This window comes from Lepidochelys kempii, chromosome 7 (genome assembly GCF_965140265.1).
Source record: "Lepidochelys kempii isolate rLepKem1 chromosome 7, rLepKem1.hap2, whole genome shotgun sequence".
In the NCBI taxonomy this organism is placed as follows: Eukaryota; Metazoa; Chordata; order Testudines; family Cheloniidae; genus Lepidochelys; species Lepidochelys kempii.
The window spans coordinates 32,903,303-32,924,855 of NC_133262.1; the positions used below are offsets into that span (position 1 = coordinate 32,903,303).

The window sequence follows — 21,553 nt, forward strand, 5'->3', positions numbered from 1 at the left end:
CAGTCAGAAACCCAGTACGCACAGCCCACACCCTGCACGGGACCCAGGATCGGGGCGGTTTGTTGGTAGGAAGCTATTTTGCTCCATCAATCTCTTGACTTTAGCTGGGTCGCCCGCCGGGCGGCTGAGAGAGATCAATCTCGCTCCATCCAACTGTCAGGCTGCATCAGCAGCTCATTGCTCACCCTGTGGGCACACCTGTAATAGAGTTGTCTTGGAGGGCTGAGCGCTGCCTGCATCAGGGCGGGTGGGGATTGGGGCAGCCTTGTGCTAGGGCGGCAGTCCTGGGCACCATAGGCCTTTGGCCAAGAGCACCAGCCCTTCGGCACCACCCATCCCAGCAGGGGTTGCCCTAAATGATGTCACCTTTGGAGCTGAGGCACTCCTAGCCAGGCACCAGGACCTTCAGGATCCTTAGGGAGCTCAGCTGGGCAGGGGAGTAATGGCATGGATGGACACAAGAGTCCGGGGAGGCTGCGGATGCTGCTCTGGCTTGGGCCACATGCCCCATTCCCTGTTAAAGGGCAATAAAGGAAAACTGTTAATTAGAAGCTAATGATTCTGATCGGGTGCCAGGTGGCTCCAGGCTCGTTGGTGCAGCTGTAATTACTGCGCCCACGCTGAAGGCTTCCAGGGCTGCTGGGCAGAGGGGACAGGAGCAGAATGGGGACAGGCCATGGCACATTGACCCCACCCCCCCGATTCACAGTGGGACCGACCACCCCTCCCTCCCAGGAGAAATCTCTGTCTTGCCCCTCCTCTCGCTTTCCTTCCCCACCCCAAAAGCCCCTCCCCCCACCAGGTGTGGAAATCTCTCTCCCTCCAACCCCGCATCTTGTCCACTCTCCTTGCCCCACGCCCCTACCACTTGCCAGTGCCCAGCCCCAGCAATGATGGGCCCAGGACAGAGGCAGATCTGTCCTGGCTCCCACACAGGCAGGTTCCCCTCTGGCAGCAGCTTATTAATAAGTGATGGGCAGAGATGGCTCCTGCCTATGTGGTGCCCTGGGAGCAGAGCTGCTTCTCAGACATTCAGCCACAACCCGGCGCCGTCCCTGGGACCCAGCTCAGAATCTTACAAGAGGGCACAGACCATGGAGATATGCAGACCTGTGCTGAGGGCGCCTGGCAAACCAAGGATAGAACCCAGGAGTCCTAACGTCCATCCTCCCACTCTAACCACTAGACCCCACTCCACTCTCACAGCTGGGGATAGAGCCCAGGAGTCCTGACTCCCAACGCCCCCCCCCCCGCCCCCCCCAAGCTGGAGACAGGGCTGCAGAGAGGTTTTTGGGGCCCTGGGGCAAAATCTGAAACTGAGGCCCCACAACTCTTCCAACAAAATTACCACTGACGGGGGCCCAGGGAGAGGAGAAGGGTTAGAGGGTGAGCCCACCCTGCATTCACCGCACATTGGCAGCTCCTGTCCTATGGGGCTGGTGGGCTCTGCTCCCCACTCTGAGCCGTGGCACATAGGGTTGCAGCGCATCTCAGGGATGGCCTCCTCAGGCACCCATCCACCCCTCTCTCATGGCAGAGAGGTGGCAGACCAGACCTGAGCAGCACTGCGAACCTGTGTGCCACTCATTTTGGGGGCCTTCTCAACTGGGGGGTCTGGGGCAAAATCTCTCCCTCTTTGGGCGGCCCTGGCTGTAGATAGAACCCAGGAGTCCTGACCCCCCAGGCCTCCCCTGTTCTAACCACTAGACCCCACATCTGTCCCAGAACTGGTATAGAACCCAGGAGTCCTGACCCCCAGGTCTCCCCTGTTCTAATTACTAGACCCCACTTTCCTCCCAGAGCTGAGAATAGGCTCTCCCCCATTACACCACACCCCCTTCCCATTTACTAACAAAAGCCTCATCGTTATATTTCTTTTTCCTCCATCTTCTAATGAAACGAGAAAAATCCATGTTTCTTTTCCCCCTGAAGCAGTGTTTTTACCCAGGTTGAATCCGTGCTGAGAAAGCCAGCCCTGGAGAGCTTTATCCCACAGATTCCATGGATCTCGGGGGGGGGGGGGGGAGCTTGGAGACGGAGGGGGCGGTGTCTGTGTAGTGCCCAGCACCACAGGGCCTGATTTCACTCAGGGTCTGTGCGGTGCCTGGCACAACAAGGGCTCTGATCTCTGCTAGGAGGAGGGGAGTTGTGCAGCACCCAGCCCAACAGGGTCCCCAATCTGAGTTGGGGGGTGTCTGTGCAGCTCCCGGCACAACGGAACCCCTAATCTCAGTTAGGGTCCCTCCCCCTTAATTATTATTCCAATTTAACAAACCCTTCCAAAAAGCTGAGGCGCGTGGCAAGATGATAACCCAGAAATCTCTTGTGGCTGCCAATAAAACCTTTATAATGATAATAAAGCAAGAATGGAGATTTCCTCTCCTCCTCTTCCGTTAGCCATCTAAAAATATACCGGCTGGCGCAGAGGGCTGGCTAGCTGGCACTCCTGACTGTCAGTTGCACCGAGCATGGAGTCAGGCCTCCATGGTCCACACAATTACAGGGCTCACCTTTTATCAGTGCTCGCAACTCAAGAGGGCTCCCGAGACTCGGGATAGGTTTTCTTTCCATTCACATCCCCACGCTTTCTCTTGAAAGTGGGACGTAATCGTACCTGGCAGCGTCACATCCCTGGGCCGTCTGTTGCAGGGATGACTGAATTACATTTACCACTTGGTTAGGCACACGAGTTAGCTCTCGGCACGCCAATTCGCTAAGCGGCACCACGTGAACTGACACCGGAGGCCAGGATGAGGGGCACAGCTGGCAGTCAAAGCGGCATGGGAGCTCCCCTGTCCACACCCCTGCCTGCCCAGCGGCAGGTGGGCTCAAGGGCTTAAGTTCTGCGGTGATGCAGGTCACACCAGAGACAGACAGACAGACGGGCAGGCACATGGGGTTTATTTCTGTACAGTGTGCATCATAAAAATAGTGTCCCCGCTGCAGTGTGAAGGGTTTATTAGGCTTCCTTGGGGACAACTCGTGTAACTGGGCCACTCGTGTGAACTGTGGTAGGCCCTATCAAATCCTCACGCCACCCAATCGCAGCAGCCCTGTTTACAGTTACCCCCATAAACCATCAGCAACTGTGCAGGTCTGACCCCGGCCAGTAGGAGGCAGTGCTGTGCACACAAACAAAGGTTAGAGAACGAATAGGAGCAGGTCAGCCAGAAAGAGGCACTGAGGTCTGGGGCTCAAGACTGACTGCCAGAGGAGAGCGCCCCTATTGAGCCCCTGCCCTGCTCCCTGCACTACAGCACCCCCTAGTGCTACGCTGGGGCACTGGACCCAGCGCTGACTGTGAGGAGAGAGCATCCCTGCTCTGCTCTACAGTGCCCCCTAGTGCTACCCTGGTGCACTGGGTCCAGCACTGACTGTGAGGTGAGAGCATCCCTGCCCTGCTTCCGGCAGTGCTGTGGGTCGTGGTCCTTGCCTTGGCCATCTCGCACCCCAGCACTGCTGGGCCTGGCCTCACTTAGCCCGGGGGAGCAAGCAACTGGGGGAGAGGGATAAGCCAAACCCCCATCCTCTTCAACCAGAAATTGTTAATGTTTGTCTTGAAAAGGGTTGCTAAGGTTCAGGATGGCAGCAGCAATTCAGCAGGGAGAGCTAATGCACACGCACGCACACACCCCTCCCCAAGTACACACACCCCTCCCCGAGTATACACACACGCATGACCCCCTCCCCAGGTTCTCTCTCTCACCCCTGCCCCCCGGTACACATACACACACAGATCCCTCGCCCCCGATACAGCGCACACGGCTGTGCTCCAGGCTCTATGCAGAGGGCCCTGCATGAGGCGAGTGCAGGGAGCTGGTTAACATGCAGCTCACAGAGGCCTCATCAAGCTCCTCTCTGCCTCTTCTTTGAGCGGCAGGCGTGGCACGGAGGGGGTGTGGGGTGGGGGTGAGCGATGACACAGCTGCCGTGGGGTGACAGCCGCCCCCATGCACTGCGGGCTGAGCCCCAAGCACACAATTCACGCTTGTCTTTCCTTGGAGGACAGGCCTGATTTCGAGCCCTGGGCTTGGGCTGGATCCGGGGGGAGAGACTCCAACCCAGGGTCCGCAGGACGCTCCTAGCAGGCCTTCAGGCCATGAAATCTGTCATGGTCTCCGCTGTGAGAAGAAGCAACGTTCCAGGGAAACAGGCACTGAGTGGAGACAGAGCTCCCCCACCAGTGTCAGCCACGCCAGGGGGAGCAAAGCAAGGGCTAGAACCCAGGAGTTCTGCCTCTACATCCCACCTCTCTTCCCCCTTCCCCTGCTCTAACCCCAAGCCTGGGGAGGGAACCCAGGAGTCCAGTGTTCTCCCCAGGCTGAGAAGTTCTCTCAGTAGCTGACTCTGGACCAGTGAGCATCGATACTGGAATCCCAGCAACAACTTACAGCCCTATTAGGGGGTGGGGAATTTAGTAACAAGCCACTGATCCCACACTGAGTCCCCCCCCCCCCCACATCCAGCACTGACCTGGGAGCAGGGAGGCACCGGGCATGTGCAGACCCCACCCCAGAACAGGGTGGATACCAGCTGGATAGGCAAACTAAGACGCACGTCTGTCTAAGAGGTCTGCTCTATCTCAATCTACCTCAGGATGGATGCAGGGATCCCTGGGGGGAACCCCTGGCTGGGTTATACAGCTCAGGCCAGGCACTCAGAACAGCCTGCCCTGCCTTAACAATCCCCAACGCTAGGAGCCGCAAGCCAAACCCACTCAAACCCTCCCAGCCAAACGGAACAAGCAGGGCCCAGCCGGGAGCCAAATTCACTATTTAAAGGGGTCTTTTGGCTGGGGCAGCCTGAGGGGAAGGGGAAGAAAGGAGCGATTTCTCCCCCTGAAACCCAGGGGGTTTGTCTTGCGAGCGTCCCTTTACATTCCCTGCATGTCGGGTGAGCTAGATGGAAAAAGAGCCAGCAATCAGCAGCGCTGGGTTTTCACATGCACACAGCGCAGGCACAGCAAGAGATGCAGAGAGAAACACAGGGCCTGGCTGCCTCTATATATCTTCATCAGACCAAGACGTGGATTTCTCTAGCACCTTCCACCCTCTCTGCTTCCAAAGCACTCCACAAGCAATATGCAAACCAGACACAGAGATCGCTCAGATGCGGCCGCCTCTGGGGGGTGATGGGGCCATTTGTACAGTGATCTCTCACCAGGGCTCAGATGTAGCTGCCTCTGGGGTGCCATATAGCGGGGGTGCGGGTAGACATGCATTAGACAGCAGCGATGCAGCTGAGTCGGTGACCTGCGTTCTACAGCTGGTTCTGGGTGCATGGTCTAGTGGGTTAGAACAGAGGGGCTGGGAGCCAGGACTCCTGGGTTCTGTTGCTGGATCCTGGGGGCTCTAGTGGGTTAGATGGGGGTGGGGTCTGGACTTCTGCATTCTATCCCCAGCTCTGACAGGGAAATGGGATCAACTGGTTAGAGCAGGGGGCCTGGGAGCCAGGACTCCCAGATCCTATCTGTAGCTCCGGGGCGGGGAGGGAATGGGCTCTACGGGGTTAGAGCAGCGACTCCACATTCATCTACATCCCACCTCTCTTCCCCCTCCCAACCTCGTGTCTCTTCCACATGCTCAACCTCCACCCAATCCCATCAGAGATCAGGTCCCCATGGCCTGATCCCCCCACCCTCCAGCTGGGATGCAGGTGTCTGGATTCCCACCCCCGCTGTAGCCAGACCCAAAGGAAGCGGCAATCATTGCATAATTCAGGCCCATCACGCTGAGCCTTTTCATCTGGTCGTGTGGGCGTGGGGGGAGATCAGGCTGTCACTCCTCCCCAAAGCGTTCAGGCCCAAAGATGAGAGCCCCCATGCCGACTGGGACACAGGAGGCCCCTGGGAGACGAACCTGGTTTAACTGGTCAGTTCCATGTGGTGGGAGCTGGGCTTTGAACCTGAGCTTGATTCTGGGCCCAGATCAGGGGACAGGACTAAGGGACTGGATTAGCAATAAGGGGGCTGTATTACGGGAGTGCCAACTGTGATCTGGGTCCCCTTTACGTCAGGCATTGTACAGCCCCAACCGTGATCGGGTCCCTGTTGTGATGGACACATCCAGCCTGGCACCGCCCCCTCCCCAGCTCTCATTACACCGAGTGAAGGTGCCGGCAGTTTGGATTAAGGGGTAGGGGCCGCTAGCCAAATCCCAGAGCGCCCCACTGACCTGCCATGGGGCCCATGCAGCTTGGCGGTGGCTTTTGTTCACTGCTCGGCTGCCTTCCTCATTCCTCTGTTGCCGATGGGGGGAATCTGCCCCCAGGGACAGAGGGGCTGAGAAAATTACAGGGGCATCACATTTTGTCCATAGTGCTAAAAGGATTAGGGGGCACAGCAGGATTGGGCCAGTTCGGCTCTGCCGGGGTAGGAAGACACACTCAGGGAGCCAGTAATGTGGGGAGCCTGCCATGGATTCCTCCAAAGATCCAGAGATTTGGGGTGCTCCCTGCAATGACCCCTACAGCCCTCCATTGTAACATCCTCCCCCTCACGGCATCTGCCCCCTCCGGCCACTTGCCCCTCCTGACACCCACTATAACACAACACCCGCCTCCCACGGATCTCCCAGCACTTTGCAGGCGGGAATTCAGACTGAAGGGGAAGGGCAGTCCCCATTTCATGCAGGGGGAAACCAAGGCATGGAGAAGGAAGGGACCAGTCCCTCCCCACCAGGTGACAGCAGGAAAGCTGGGGACAGAACCCAGGAGTCCTGACTCCCTATTTAATTTAACCCCCTAGACCCCACAGCCCATTGCCCTTCTTGGAGTCCCAGTTGATGTATTCAGAGGCAGGGATTGGGATTTTGCGCCATGAACTGGATGGGGCTGGGGGGACCTTACTCCCTGATCCCCAGGCTCCTTCCAACTTGAATATGTAATATACCCCTCCTGTCCCTCCCCCACAGTACTATCTTCCCCCTCTTTCCCATCCCTGCCACCTAGCCCCCTTCTCCCATGCCTGTATGAACATGCCCCACCAAAAAACACTGCTGTGCCCAGTCTCATTCCATAGAGATGGATTCTCCTGAATCAGTGTCACCCATGGAGCCTGGAGCCCAAGTCATCAGCTGGGCTGGACTACTAGTTGTGGGGAGGGGAAATAGTGGCATAGGGAGCACTGGCCCACCCAGAGCCTGGCACATGGGCACTAATGGCCTGAGTGCACAAAAGGGAGACGGGACATCTGGGTTCTATCCCCAGCTCTAAGAGGGGCATGGGGGACTAAGTGGTTACAGCAGGGGGGGCTAATTGGAGTCAGGACTGCAGGGTCCTATCCCCGGCTACCCCTACCTCCATTTCCACCCCACTATGTATTCCCTCTCTAGCTCCATCCCCGCACACCCCATTTTCTCCTGCTGTGGCTCTGAGGCGGGGGAATGAAACCCCTCACCTCTTCCTTGAAGGTGGCCTCTGTTTAAAATCCCATACGGGATTTATGACACATGGTAGCAGTGTTTCCCACAATGACTTTATTATGTAGGATTGGGAGTAAAAAAAAAAAAAGAAGAGACAAAACCCCCTGACATTTCCCGTGAAGAATTGCTCCACTTAGTAAATTAATTTTGACTCAAATAATTATTTGCCTGTGCAAAACCCCCAGCTATTCATCGCCCTGCCATATAATGAAGTAATTGTAGCATTAGAAATTAATAACTTACAACCAGCTGACAGTCTCTCTATTGTTGCAGGGAACAGGTAGGGGGAAAGCAGAGCTGGGGTTTGAAATCTTCACTCTCTGCCTTTGTTCCAGGAGTGAGCAGTTTTGATACTTCAATCCAGATCCCTTTTGTCACAGTATTCGTGTCTTTCCACACTGGTTCGTGGCTTTCTTCCCCCGCCATCCTGGTGGCTTCTCAAGAACCCAGGAGTCCTGACTCCCAAGTCCCTCCTCCAACCACGATGAGAGCTCCCCAGTTCCAGCGCTAGGAATAGAACCCAGGTATCCTGAGCCCCAGCTTTGCAGCTTATCCACTAGACCCCACTGCTTCTAACCAGAGCCATTTTATTCAATGTATACTCCTTTGGTCACAGCTGCATGCAAGGGGTCCTGAGCCCAGCCTGAGGGCAGAGGACCAGCCAATAACATCCCACCCCTGGGGGTGGAGCAGGGATAGGAATGAGGCAGGCAGGCCTTGAAAACCGGTTCCACAGCAGGTGATGAAGTGCCCACCTGCACCACCGACAATCTCAACACCCTTCCACTCCTGCAATTTACTGCTAAGCTTCCCAGGGTCACAATGTCCATCATCTTCTGCAGCACAAAGGGGCAGAATGAAGGGGGGTGTGGGGCCTGCTGGGAGCCACGGTGATGGGCGCAGGGAGCTGATGGGGTTCACAGAGTTATGGGAATGCAAGAGCTTGTGCTAAATGTTGCACTTCATTAGGAAAGTGATGGAGTTATCATCCACCCCAAGTGCCAAGGGGCTCTTTGGTGCTGAAATGCAGCCGCCTCTGGGGTGGGGCACAGGGGCTGTTTGTACAAGGATCTGTCACCCAGTGCTGAGATGCAGCTGCCTCTGGGGTCAGACACAGGGGCTGCTTATACAGGGATCCCTCACCCAGTGCTGAGATGCAGGGCATGAAGTGGGTATAATACCAGGGTCAGCACTGACTCTGAGGGCCCCCTTGCCCCAAGCCTTGCTCCCTGCAGCCCCCTGGGATCTCTCTGGCCAGAGAGTTTCATAGATAGTAAGGTCAGAAGGGACCATTATGTTCATCTAGTCCGACCTCCTGCACAAAGCAGGCCACTGAATTTCACCCACCCACTCCCGCGAAAAACCTCTCACCTATGTCTGAGCTATTGAAGTCCTCAAATCGTGGTTTAAAGACTTCAAGAAGCAGAGAATCCTGCAGCAAGTGACCCGTGCCCCATGCTACAGAGGAAGGCGAAAAACCTCCAGGGCCTCTTCCAATCTGCCCTGGAGGAAAATTCCTTCCTGACCCCAAATATGGCATTCAGCTAAATCCTGAGCATATGGGCAAGATTCACCAGCCAGATACTACAGAAAATTCTTTCCTGGGTAACTCAGATCCCACCCCATCTAACATCCCATCACAGGCCATTAGGCCTATTTACCATGAATATTTAATTACCAAAACCATGCTATCCCATCATACCATCTCCTCCATAAACTGATCGAGTTTAATCTTAAAGCCAGATAGATCTTTTGCCCCCACTGCTTCCCTTGGAAGACTATTCCAAAACTTCAGTCCTCTGATGGTTAGAAACCTTCGTCTAATTTCAAGTTTAAACTTCCCAATGACCAGTTTATATCCATTTGTTCTTGTGTCCACATTGGTACTGAGCTTAAATAATTCCTCTCCCTCTCCGGTATTTATCCCTCGGATATATTTAGAGAGAGCAATCATATCTCCCCTCAGCCTTCTTTTAGTTAGGCTAAACAAGCCAAGCTTCTTGAGTCTCCTTTCATAAGACAAGTTTTCCATTCCTCGGATCATCCTAGTAGCCCTTCTCTGTACCTGTTCCAGTTTGAATTCATCCTTCTTAAACACGGGAGACCAGAACTGCACACAGTATTCCAGGTGAGGTCTCACCAGTGCCTTGTATAACGGTACTAAAACCTCCTTATCTCTACTGGAAATACCTCACCTGATGCATCCCAAGACCGCATTAGCTTTTTTCACAGCCATATCACATTGGCGGCTCATAGTCATCCTATGATCAACCAATATTCCAAGGTCCTTTTCCTCCTCCGTTACTTCTAATTGATGCGTACCCAGCTTATAACTAAAATTCTTGTTATTAATCCCTAAATGCATAACCTTACACTTCTCACTATTAAATTTCATCCTATTACTATTACTCCAGTTTACAAGGTCATCCAGATCCTCCTGTATGATATCCCGGTCTCTCTCTAAATTGGCAATACCTCCCAGTTTTGTATCATCTGCAAACTTTATTAGCACACTCCCACTTTTTGTGCCAAGGTCAGTAATAAAAAGATTAAATAAGATTGGTCCCAAAACCGATCCTTGAGGAACTCCACTGGTAACCTCCCTCCAGCCTGACAGTTCACCTTTCAGTAGGACGCGTTGTAGCCTCCCCTTTAACCAATACCTTATCCACCTTTCAATTTTCATATTGGTCCCCATCTTTTCCAATTTAACTAATAATTCCCCATGTGGCACGGTATCAAATGCCTTACTGAAATCTAGGTAAATTAGATCCACTGCATTTCCTTTGTCTAAAAAAAATCTGTTACTTTCTCAAAGAAGGAAATCAGGTTGGTTTGGCACGATCTACCTTTTGTAAAACCATGTTGTATTTTGTCCCATTTACCATTGACTTCAATGTCCTTAACTACCTTCTCCTTCAAAATTTTTTCCAAGACCTTGCTTACTACAGATGTCAAACTAACAGGCCTATAGTTACCCGGATCACTTTTTTTCCCTTTCTTAAAAATAGGAACTATGTTAGCAATTCTCCAATCATACCGTCCAATCCCTGAGTTTACAGATTCATTAAAAATTCTTGCTAATGGGCTTACAATTTCACGTGCCAATTCCTTTAATATTCCATGCCCAGCGTGGGGATGAGCTGCCCCCACCTGGTAAAGTTAGTGGCCCTGGGGTTCTCCAGAGCTGGCCCCTGGCGCTGGGGGGAAGGGGGCGGGCTGGGAGATATTCATGTATTAACAGGCCCAAGCCAGGCCCTGAGTCCTGTTTGCTAGAGCAGGGGTGGGCCAACTTTTTGGCCCGAGGGCCACATCGGCATTATGAAACTCTATGGAGGGCCAGGTAGGGAAGGCTGTGCCTCCCCAAAATGGCCTGGCCCTGCCCCCTATCCGCCCCCTCCCACTTCCCGCCCCCTGACTGTCCCCCTCAGAACCCCTGACCCCCCCTGCCTCTTGTCCCCTGACCGCCCCCTCCCGGGACTCCCTGCCCCTAACCCCACCGCCCCTTCTCCCTGTCCCCTGACTGCCCCAACCCCTATCTACATCCCCGACCCCTGACAGGCCCCCAGGGCTCCCACGCCTGTCCAACCCACCCTTTTCCCCGTCCCCTGACTGCCCCCCGGAACCCCCTGCCCCTTATCCAACCCGCACCCGTAGCCCGCCCCCTTACCATGCCGCTCAGAGCGGCAGGAGTTTGCAGCCCCACCGCCTGGCCGGAGCAAGTCACGCTACCTGCTGGTGGCGTGTTGAGGCTGCGGGGGAGGGGGAACAGTGGGGGAGGGGCCAGGGGCTAGCCTCCCTGGCCAGGAGCCCAGGGGCCGGGCAGGACGGTCCCGCGAGCCGGATGTGGCCCATGGGGCATAGTTTGCCTATCTCTGTGCTAGAGAGAAATTGACAGCGAAGTGACCCCCTCCCCCGCACATCGATCCCGCCCCAGCACTTCACTGCAAGGCCATTATGGGGGGGAAAGGGGAAGCGTGGAAGTTGATGCAGAAGGAGGGGGAGGAGGAGCGGGAGCTGTTGATCTCTGCACCACATAGTGCCCGTCCTCCCCCCACCTGTGCTCCCCTGCCCAGGGTCTGATGTGGTAACTGGAGCTGTGAGAGATACAGCATTCTAGGGGGTGTCTGGAGGAATGGGGGAACAGTACAACACAGCACAGCTCACCACCACGCACAGCTGTGCTTCCCCACCTTGCACAGCCCTACAGGTGCCCCCCTGGCTCCTATCACCCCCCCATGCACAACCCTACAGGTGCCCCCCTGGCTCCTATCACCCCCCCTGCCCACGCACAGCCCTACGGGCGCCCCCCTGGCTCCTATCACCCCTCCCCCCACAGCACTACAGGTGCCCCCTCGCTCCTCTTGACCCCCCCTCGCACAGCCCTACAGGCACCTTCTGGCTACTCTCGCCTCCCTCCCCCCAGCCCTACAGACGCTCCCCCCCAGCTTCTATCCCCCCACCCCCTGCACAGCTCTACAGGATCTGCTTCCCTCGGACTCCCACCAGTGCCCTCCACACACAGCCCTGTGCACTCAACTCCCACCTCATGTGTCCCAGCCCTGCATGCTCACGCCCCCGCCCCGCCCAGCTCTGCACATTCCCCCCCACCCGACTCTCCCCTCCCCCGCACGCACAGCCATGGACACGTTATGGGACCCCAGTTTCAGACAGGAAACCTTGGTGCTACCAAAATGCTGCTAATACTGGGGTCCCAGTATGGTGTGCCCATTAGCAGCTGGGGACCCTGGGTCTCCTGTTGCTACCACACACACTCTAGCGGGCAGGCCACAGCTGAGAAGGGGGAGCCGCCCTGTTAAATGCTACCGTAATGCTACTAACAAAGCACATGCCATAATGGAGCCTCTAGGTCAGCAGGCAATCTATGGCACGTGTGCTGATTTCCAGTGGCACTCACACTGCCCGGGTCCTGGCCACCGGTCTGGGGGGGTTGGCATTTCAATTTAATTTTATATGAAGCTTCTTAAACATTTTTAAAACCTTATTTACTTTACATACAACAACAGTTTAGTTATATATTAAAGACTTATAGAAAGAGACCTTCTAAAAACGTTAAAATGTATTCCTGGCACGTGAAACCTTCAATTAGAGTGAATAAATGAAGATTCGGCACACCACTTCCGAAAGGTTGCCGACCCCTGGCCTAGGTGCTACTGTAGTGCTGTGAATAAAGTTCACACCATAATGTGGCGTCTAGGCACAACCGTAATGCTACTAATAAAGCACATACCACAATGGGTCTCTCATGCTATTAATAAAGCAGATGCCGTAACAGGGCCCAAATTTCGGTCAGCGAGGCTCCATGTGCAGAGACTGAGGAGCATGGCCCTAACGGCGAGGGGCTGGGCTCCGCCCTGGTGGGAGAGGCGTTGCTGGCATCACTCCGGCAGCGGAGGCGGAGGGCTGCCGCCAAACGGAAGCCTAAGGGGTATAATTAAGCATGGAAGGCTGACGAGTGGGCGCAATCAGGGCTCCGGCTGCACCGGCATGCTCGGCATAATGCAGAGACAGCTCTAATCACCACGATCATGGAGCGCCAGGAGCCAGCTCCTGACCTCGCCCAGCTACAGGGACCCACAGAGATACAGCCACTGGCAGGGGGAGAAGGCAATGGGTTTGTTCCCCTCTAGGGGACACCAGCTCTGATCCAGCCCCAGCGTGGAAGGACTGGGACCAGGGACCTTTCCCTTCCAGGAGACACTGACTCAGTATGAGCTGCAGGAGATAGTATGGGAATGAGTTTCATTGTTGATTGGGGCCCCTTTGTGAGATGAGTTTGCCAGGTCTCAGACCAGCTCCTACCAGGACTCCAGCCCCCACCACACAGAATTCCAAGGCAAACATCTGCTTGGTCGACAGCCTCCGTCAGCAGCTGAATGGACCTCAGAGGTCAAGTCTCCCTCTGCTCCCTCCCGGTGGGGGGGGGGGCGCTGCGTGCTGGGGTAATGTCACCTGCCACTGCCCTCCACCCTGGCACACAGAAACAAGGCTGAGAAAGTTTGTGTGAATGAAATCCACAGGGCATTTACACACATACATTCAGAGACAGACCTCCCACAGCTATATGCACAGTTTACACACACAGCTACACACATGCACAGACCTGTACACACACATTTTTATACAATCTATCGGATTGTTATACACACAGCAAACTACACCCCACTTGTGTATTATGCACATGCAGCCCCACATCCAGAAGTGCACACCAAACCTACTGTATTATGCACATGTGCACACCAGCTACCATGACCCTCTAGGCCCTAGACCAGCCCCACAGCTGGTCTCCAGTGACCCCTACTGTCTGGGTGAGGCAAAGTGCGCCTGCCTCCCGGCCCAACCCAGCATCAGGCTATGGGGGCTGGAGAGAAGCCAGGACCCTTGTGCCAAGGTGGTGAGGCTGTGCAATGCCACTGGGGTGGTAGGGTGGAAGAGATCCATGAACCCAGCCCGCAGTACTGGGGCAGGGAGGGGGCTGTGGAGATGGGTTCAGGATCAGGGCCTGTTGGCTTTTCTGCAGCATTACTAGGAGGACCTAGTGCTCATTTCACCCATCTTCTTCCACATGCCCCACCCCTCCTCCATCAATCCCCACCCTCCCGAACTCCTCCACCATCGATCTACCCATCCCTCCCCCATACTCTCACCCCATTCTGTCCATTCCCCTCCAGCCCTCTATCCACTCCTTCTATCCATTCATCATTCCCGCAGGCCCCTGCCTCTCCCCCATTCCCAGAGCAAGCGACACAGCAGGACTCTCCAATCAAAGACCTCAGATTCCCCTGCTGCAGCTGAAAATGTGAAACTGGTTCATCGGGAGATTTTCTCATTAATTAAAAAGTGACTCCAGGCTTTTTGCAGATACTTTTCTCTTCATTAAGGATTCCGGCTCAATTGCGGGGCACTGAGAAGGACAGGGCCCAGCAGCCCGGGTGCACAGGTGCATGGGCATGCATCTGAGTGTGGAAGCGCACTAGTGGGCATGCTTGCTAGCACACAGTCCTGTATATGCCTTGTGTCCAGGTGTGACAAGGGCACACACAACCCTGGTGCAAAGGTGTGCACGGAGACATCCAGATGCCTTGCCCCACTGGCATGCACACATTCTTGTGCTCAGGGCTGCTCGCACAGCTGGGGTCACAGGCTGACACATGTAAAGCACAACTGTGTGTGGAGGGGTGTGTTTGGGCTGGTGTATCTAGGAAGGTAGGTGTGGGTGCCCCCATGCAGCCCCCCCATCCTCTGCAGATCCTGGAAGCCCGCTCAGGTGTAAGGGCAGCATGAGGGGGGCAGCTGTGCAAATGACATCCCCATCAGCCCGATCACTGACCTGCCTTCACACCCCCCTACATGACGCCCGGGGCCTGCAGACTACTGGCACGTGCAGCGCCCGCTCAGAATGCTGTACCCCTCGCCACCTCTGAGCTAAGGAGCCAGCTGGGCTGAGACGCTAACTCATCTCGTGGCTAAGCAGGATTGGGTCAGGCTAGTAACAGGGTACACCCCGCACCCGCCCACTAGAGTGCAGCAGGGAGCAGGGTGAACTAGGCTGGGGCACCTGGGGCCTGGAGGGCATGACTCCCATGAGCCAGCCAAGCTCCCGGCCCAGGGATGGGAGCAGATGCCCCCTAGTGGGGAATAGTCCCATGTTCACTCCCCACCACCCTGAGCCAGCCAGGCAGACACCTCGGAGCCAGAGTGAAGCCAGCGCCCCCTGGAAGGGAAGGGCCCATCTCTGTCCATCCATCCTCCTGCAGGCCAGTGCAGCTAATGTGAGCAGCCAGGTGGGCTGGGAGAGGAGCAGGGCGGGGCTCCTGCTCAGCGCACAGTGGCAGGGGGACTGCGGTACAGGAGATGGGGCCAGGGCTAACCCATTGTGAGTTGGAGGGGACCGAAGATGAGACGCTAACATGCTCCCTCGCCAGCCTGGGCGGCTGGATGCCAGGCAGTTGGGTGGTGCCCCTCCCCCCAGCCTGGCTTGATCCAGCTGCACCTGCCCAGCTCATGTTCCCAACCACGTGACAGATCATAGAATCATAGAATATCAAGGTTGGAAGGGACCTCAGGAGGTCATCTAGTCCAACCCCCTGCTTGAAGCAGGACCAATCCCCAATTTTTGACCCAGATCCCTAAATGGCCCCCCCTCAAGGATTGAACTCACAACCCTGGGTTTAGCAGGCCAATGCTCAAACCACTGAGCTATTGTCCAGGTCAGGGGAGCAAGGGCACAGCCCCTGAGGGAGACAGCGCCAAGGTCAGGCGTGAAGCATGAGGGAGCAGCTCCTCAATGGGCCTTTCATCTCCAGGGGGCGCTGGTCCTGATAAAACCCCAGGGCCTGCTCTAAACATCTGACCCCTCCCAGAGCTGGGGCTAGAAGCCAGGTGTCCTGACTCACAGCCTCCCCCAACCCACTAGACCCCACTCCTCTCCCAGAGCTGGGGCTAGAGCCCAGGTGTCCTGGCTCCCTCCTTCCATCAGCAGTGCCATGTGCCTGGTTGCAGGGAGCTCTCCAGGATCCGTGTGAGATGAGACAGGCAGCTCCGTGCCACCAGGTTAGCTGTCGGCCCATGTTAGCCTGGCGGGGTTGTGACGAGGAGGCTGACGGGAGGAGAGTGTGCTGGAGCCCCCGCAGGGGCCAAGCAGTCGTTCCTGACACGCTGGGCACTCCCTCAGCCAGCATGGCTGCTCCCCACTGCCACACAGCATTAGCTGACATGCCCAGGCCCAACACATGCCATGGGGCAATCGCAGAGACAAGGGTGCCCTTGTTACAGTGCCAACACTGACAACCAGGTCCCCACTCCTTCCCCTACCAGGCAGCTGCAGTCAGCAGAGGAAGGAACAGGTGTCCTGTGCCCCCGTAACCACTAGACCCCGCCCCCCTCCCAGAGCTGGGGATAGAACCCAGGTGTTCTGCGGCTCGGACGGTCTCTCACTGGGAATCTGTGCAGAGCCCAGCACAATGGGGCTGCTCCTTCAGTCAGGGCCTGTTGCCGCTACTGTAAACACACCTAGCAATGCGCAGCCTCTGGCACAGACAACCCCATGACCCCGAACCAGCCTGCCCTGCCTTGGGGCTAATCGGAACCGCTGCCCCCTAGAGGGGAAAGGCCCAGGCCCCTGTCCCTAATACGTGCAGTCTATCCCCATAGCAGTCCCTTTTGACACACACAGATGTTGGTAGAGAATCATCTCCCGCCCAGCATCCCAGATTTTAGTAAGTACCGAGCGCCTTCTTCCACCCACAGCTGTTAACACATAAATATTAACAAGAATGAAAGCGACCGATGAGCTGCCTGCAGCCTACATGACACACACCATTGGTAATGGGAGACAGCTGCCCCGGGGCAGCGTAAACAACTGGCTGCAAGTCTGGCCTCTCCCTGAAGGGGGTGCTGCAGAGAGCAGGGCAGAAACACTGGCTGTGAGGGGAGCTCCTGCTTACCCCAGAGCGGTGTGCATGCATGCAGGGGCGTGTGTTCGGCTGCAGAGCACATGGGGGGAGCAGTGGTACAGAATGAGGTGTGTGTGCTGCTGCTCAGCATCTGTCCTGAAACAAACTCATCTGTTGATGGTGCAATACACAGATTGGGTCAACAGAGGGCGCTATGTATTTCATCAAATACATGGAATTGGGCTTCCTGGGCCCATTCCGCCCAGTATACATGCCCCCTCCAGATCAGACCCCTGGGCCCATCCAGCCCAGTACCCCCCAGTCCCTGCTGCCCCAGATCAGACCCCTGGGCCCATCCAGCCCGGTATTGTCCTTACCCCCCATTCTCAGGATTACACTCATGGGCCTATCTCCCTCCCCATGCTCCCCTCTAGACCACACTCTCCCACGAGCAACACAGCCTTGGCCAGAGGCGTGGGGGATCTGGGGACGGTGCCAAGGGGAGGGCTCCAGCCCCTGAGTGCTGCCCTGGGGACAGCTGTCCACACAGAAGCAGCATGGAACTCCCAGCAATCCCCGCCTCCAGCGGAGACTTCGCTTTGCCACCCTGATGTGTCAGAGGCGCCCGATGCCAGGGTGAAGGACGGCCCAGATGGCACATCGTTGCACTAGCACCAGCCGCCTTGGGCCCTGCCCCTGGCAGCGATCGTCAGGGCATTGGCATGAGCGTAAGGAAGTCAAATGGGGGCACTGGGAGCCCAGCCATGAGCAGGGGATGGGGGGCGACTGCCCCAGCCTGATGCAGACAAGGCCCCAGACAGGCACTGGCAGAGCCAAGCAGGTGCCTGATGCTTCGGGCACAACGTGCACCCAGGCAGCTGCACAGAGGGGCCGTGCGCAGCAAGGGATGCAGCCATATTCGGAGCCAGTGTTACGCTTTGGGGGGGGGGGGAGCTGAACCCCCCACCCTGCCAGACCTCTCCCACAGGACCCCCAACTCCAACATTCTCCTCCAGAGACAGCACAAACTGCCCCCCCACCCAACTTGCTATCAGAGTCTGGGCTGGGTCCGAGCCTCTGGGAACAAAGGTTTCGGGGTTGGGTTGAGCTGAGTTTGACCATTTGGGGGGCAAACTTTGGGGATCCAGCTGGCTCCGAGTCGGGGGTCAGACTGCAGCCCTGGGGAGTTAAAGGAGGGGCTCAGTCCAAGCTGTTGGGGAAAGGACTAGGGTCAGGGTTTTGGGGGGATGGGTTCCAGTTACAGGGTGCAGAGCTACCTGCCACCGCAGACCCCCCCAAGTGCAGGTTCTCCTTACTATGTGCAGCTGCAGATAGTCCCCCAGCCCAGAGGCGCTGTCCACCCGCACCAGGATGGCATTCTTCTGGTGTGTGCTGAAGCCCACGGCCAGCCGGTCCGCTCGTGTGCTGGGCCGGTCGTTGGGCGGCCAGGTGTAGGTGATAAGCGCCCCGCCCTTCCCAAAGATGTACGTGGTGCCAGCTGGGGGTGGGAGGGGGAGAGAAAGACAAGGTTAGTGAGAGGGGATCCTAGAAAACAACTCAGACAAGGCTACTCAGTGGAACCCAGGAGTCCTGACTCTCAACCCTCCCCTACTCTAACCCACCAGGCCCTGCCCCACTCCCCTCCCAGAGCTGGGGATAGAACCCAGGAGTCCTGACTCCCAACCCTCTCCCACTCTGACCCACCAGGCCCCGCCCCACTCTCCTCTGAAAGCTGGGGATAGACCCCAGGAACAGCTGAAGATATGGCTAATGCACTTCAACCATGCCCTTCCACCCTGCAATTTCAGTCCAGGACTCCCTCTCCCGCCCCCACAGCTCTGCCACAGCTGCTCTGCCCAGAGCAGCAGCCATGTCTCCTTCACTCAAAGAGTAATCAGCCCAAAGAGCGCCCACCCGCCAACTCAGCCTAAACACAGAAAGTGGCTGTTAGTAAGAGAGGATTGCTGGGTCTCAGCTCAGCCCAGCCCCAAGGTACCCTCGATATAAATCCTCCCCCAGCAGGGAAGTCAGGGGTCAAACAGGCCTCCCATTCCTCTCTGCCTCCCCTGAGCAAGACGGGAGACACAGCATGGACACCCCAGAGCCTGAGCCTGCCCCCATAGACAGCTGGCACAGCACCAGCCAGCCAGCTTGGGCCTAGTCAACTTGGACGCCACCCAGCACCAACACCCCTCTCCACCTCAGAGCCAGTGCAAACAGCCTCAACTCCAGCCCCCCTCAGCCACTGCTTACATGCTATTAACCAAAGTTGGTTTGTGGGTGGGATTTAACTGGTGCCACTTAGCAATTGACAAACACCGCAAGCACTCATGATAGTGGAAGGCAGCTGGCATGCGTGTGTCCATCCCTGGCCCAGCTTGGAAGATGGGCCGGGCTGAAATTCCCTCCAAGTGGCTGTGAAAAATATTTTGCAAAATACAAACCCCAGCTCAGGTGCAATTAGTAGCATGTACCACAGAGCGGCTGGGAGCACTGGCCATGCCCTGCCATACTAGAGGGCCAGGAGTCCAGAGGCTGCTAGAGACGTGGTGTTCTCATCCTGTACCGCACTAGTGCCTTTCCCTGCAAAGAGGCCCAGAGCACCATGCGACACTCACCCTGTACACATCGATGGCCCTTTGCTCGCTGCCTTGAGGGGAGCCCTGGGGCTGCTAAAAGAGGGATCCCTTGCCCTGAGCTGAGAACACCTCCTAGGTTAGGGCAGTGTCTGTTTAACAGCACACAACAATGCTGCATTAGTCTGGGACACGAAGTGCAGGAGAATCCTGAATCCAGTGGGAAGTATTGAGGAGGGATGATGTTATCCTCGGTGGGGTTTGATCTGGGGTTTGCCAGAAGCTGGGAGTGAGCGAAAGGGAATGGATCAGTCAATGATTTCCTGTTCCGTCCATCCCCTCTGGGGCACCTGATTTTTCTGCACACGCAACCAGACAAATGCAAACACACAAACACACCTGTACACATACAGATGCAAACACAGAATCACAGGCTAATGCAAACATCCACACCCACAAAGGCACCAATGCACACATGCACAAATGGCACACATGCTCCCCAACACAAACACAACTCCCCCCATACATTCTAATGCAAAATCACAACTGCACACATACTCACCAATGCAATACACCCACACACTGATTCCAATGCAAACACACTCGCACAACACACACCAATGCCAGGACACACACACACAATTGCTCCCCATCCTCCAATTGCCCCGAGAGCCGTATTGGCACTGTCAGACCCCCATCTCTCAGCAGCAAGTTCCCAGACACCTTCCCCCCCACTAATCTCACTGACGGGAATCGACTCTGACATGAAATCGGCAGCGTTTCCTGCACTACCTCCTAAAAGCTCCTCCAGCTCTCGCCACAATAACCTGGCCCCCTGCACCGCCCCATTTGCTGCCCCCTGCACAGCTGTTCCTGTGCCCAGTGATCAGGGCCCATCCATCAAGTCCAGCATTGACAGCAGATTCGTGGTGGAGCGTTCTGCTGGGCCTGCAAAGGAACATGGCTAGGTGCATGGGGGGTGTCACCAGCAGTGCTGAGGCAAGATTCTGGAGAGGACAATCGCAGACAGGGGGAGTCAGGACTCCTGGGTTCTTTGCTTTGAGAGGGGAGGGATCCTGACAGTCCCTAATCACCAGACCCCACTTCCTTCCCAGAGCTGGGGAGAGAACCCAGGAGTCCTGACTCCCAGCCCCCCTGCTCTAACCCACCAGATCCCATGCTCTTCCAGAGCCAGGACTAGAACCCAGGAGTCCTGGCTCCCGTCCCTGCTCAACTCCCCTCCCAGACGTGGGCTAGAACCAAGGACTCTGGACTCCCTGCCTACCCTCCAATCAGGATATCGCACTGGTTCCCACCCCTCTGCCATTTCTGCTGCCATGTCTGTGGCGCCTCAGGCTCACCAGTCATAGCCCCCACAAGCCCCCTCTAACTGCGAGGCAGAGAGAGATCAGCTGGGAATCGGGGTCAGGGTGAGAAACTGTGGGGCTGAGCTGTCTGACGGCTCCACGGCCCTCCCAGAGCCAAGCCTGGCCACCTACCCCCAGTGCCCTCCAGCACAGCTCCACTGACTGCTGCCCATGGTGGACAGAGCCCTCTGCCCCATGGGGCCTCTTGGCACCCCTCTGGGCTGGGCCTGTGCTGCACTGGCTTGTGGTACATACACAATGGCAGTGACCCAGAGGTGGGATTGTGAAGGGAGGGAAGTAAGGTTAGGAGCTGCACGAGATTATACCACCCACCAACTCCAGCACTAGTGGCACAAGATATGCCACGTGGTGCTCAGTGCTGAGATGCAGCCACCTCTGGGGTAGGGATCAGGGGTTGTATATACAGGGATCTTTTGCCTGGTGCTAAGATGCAGCCACCTCTGGGGTAGGGCTCAGGGATTGTATATACAGGGATCTTTTGGCTGGTGCTGAGATGCAGCTGCCTCTGGGGTAGGGCTCAGGGGTTGCATATACAGGGATCTTTTGCCTGTTGCTGAGTTGCAGCCAACTCTGGGGTGGGGCACAGCACCTCTTTACAGAGTCACACAGAATGCTGCACATCTGTCTGGAGCAAGAAGTGAAGCAGAATCCAGGATCCAGCTGACACTGCCAGAGGGAGCTGTGACACAGAGGAACATTGGTATCAGCTGGCTAAGGATTTACTACTGTGTCAGCAACTCCTATCAGGCCTG

General features: G+C 56.4%; 1 protein-coding gene across 29 annotated transcripts in view; it reads right to left on the bottom strand.

Moving 5' to 3' along the window:
* NRXN2 (neurexin 2) overlaps positions 1 to 21,553 on the bottom strand; it is a 274,548-nt gene that overhangs the window by 54,098 nt on the left and 198,897 nt on the right. For all 29 annotated transcript variants that reach the window (XM_073351968.1, XM_073351963.1, XM_073351962.1 and 26 more), the window contains one exon: positions 18,154 to 18,335. In XM_073351968.1, the coding sequence (XP_073208069.1) occupies positions 18,154 to 18,335 (182 nt within the window). The remainder of the gene's footprint in view (positions 1 to 18,153; positions 18,336 to 21,553) is intronic.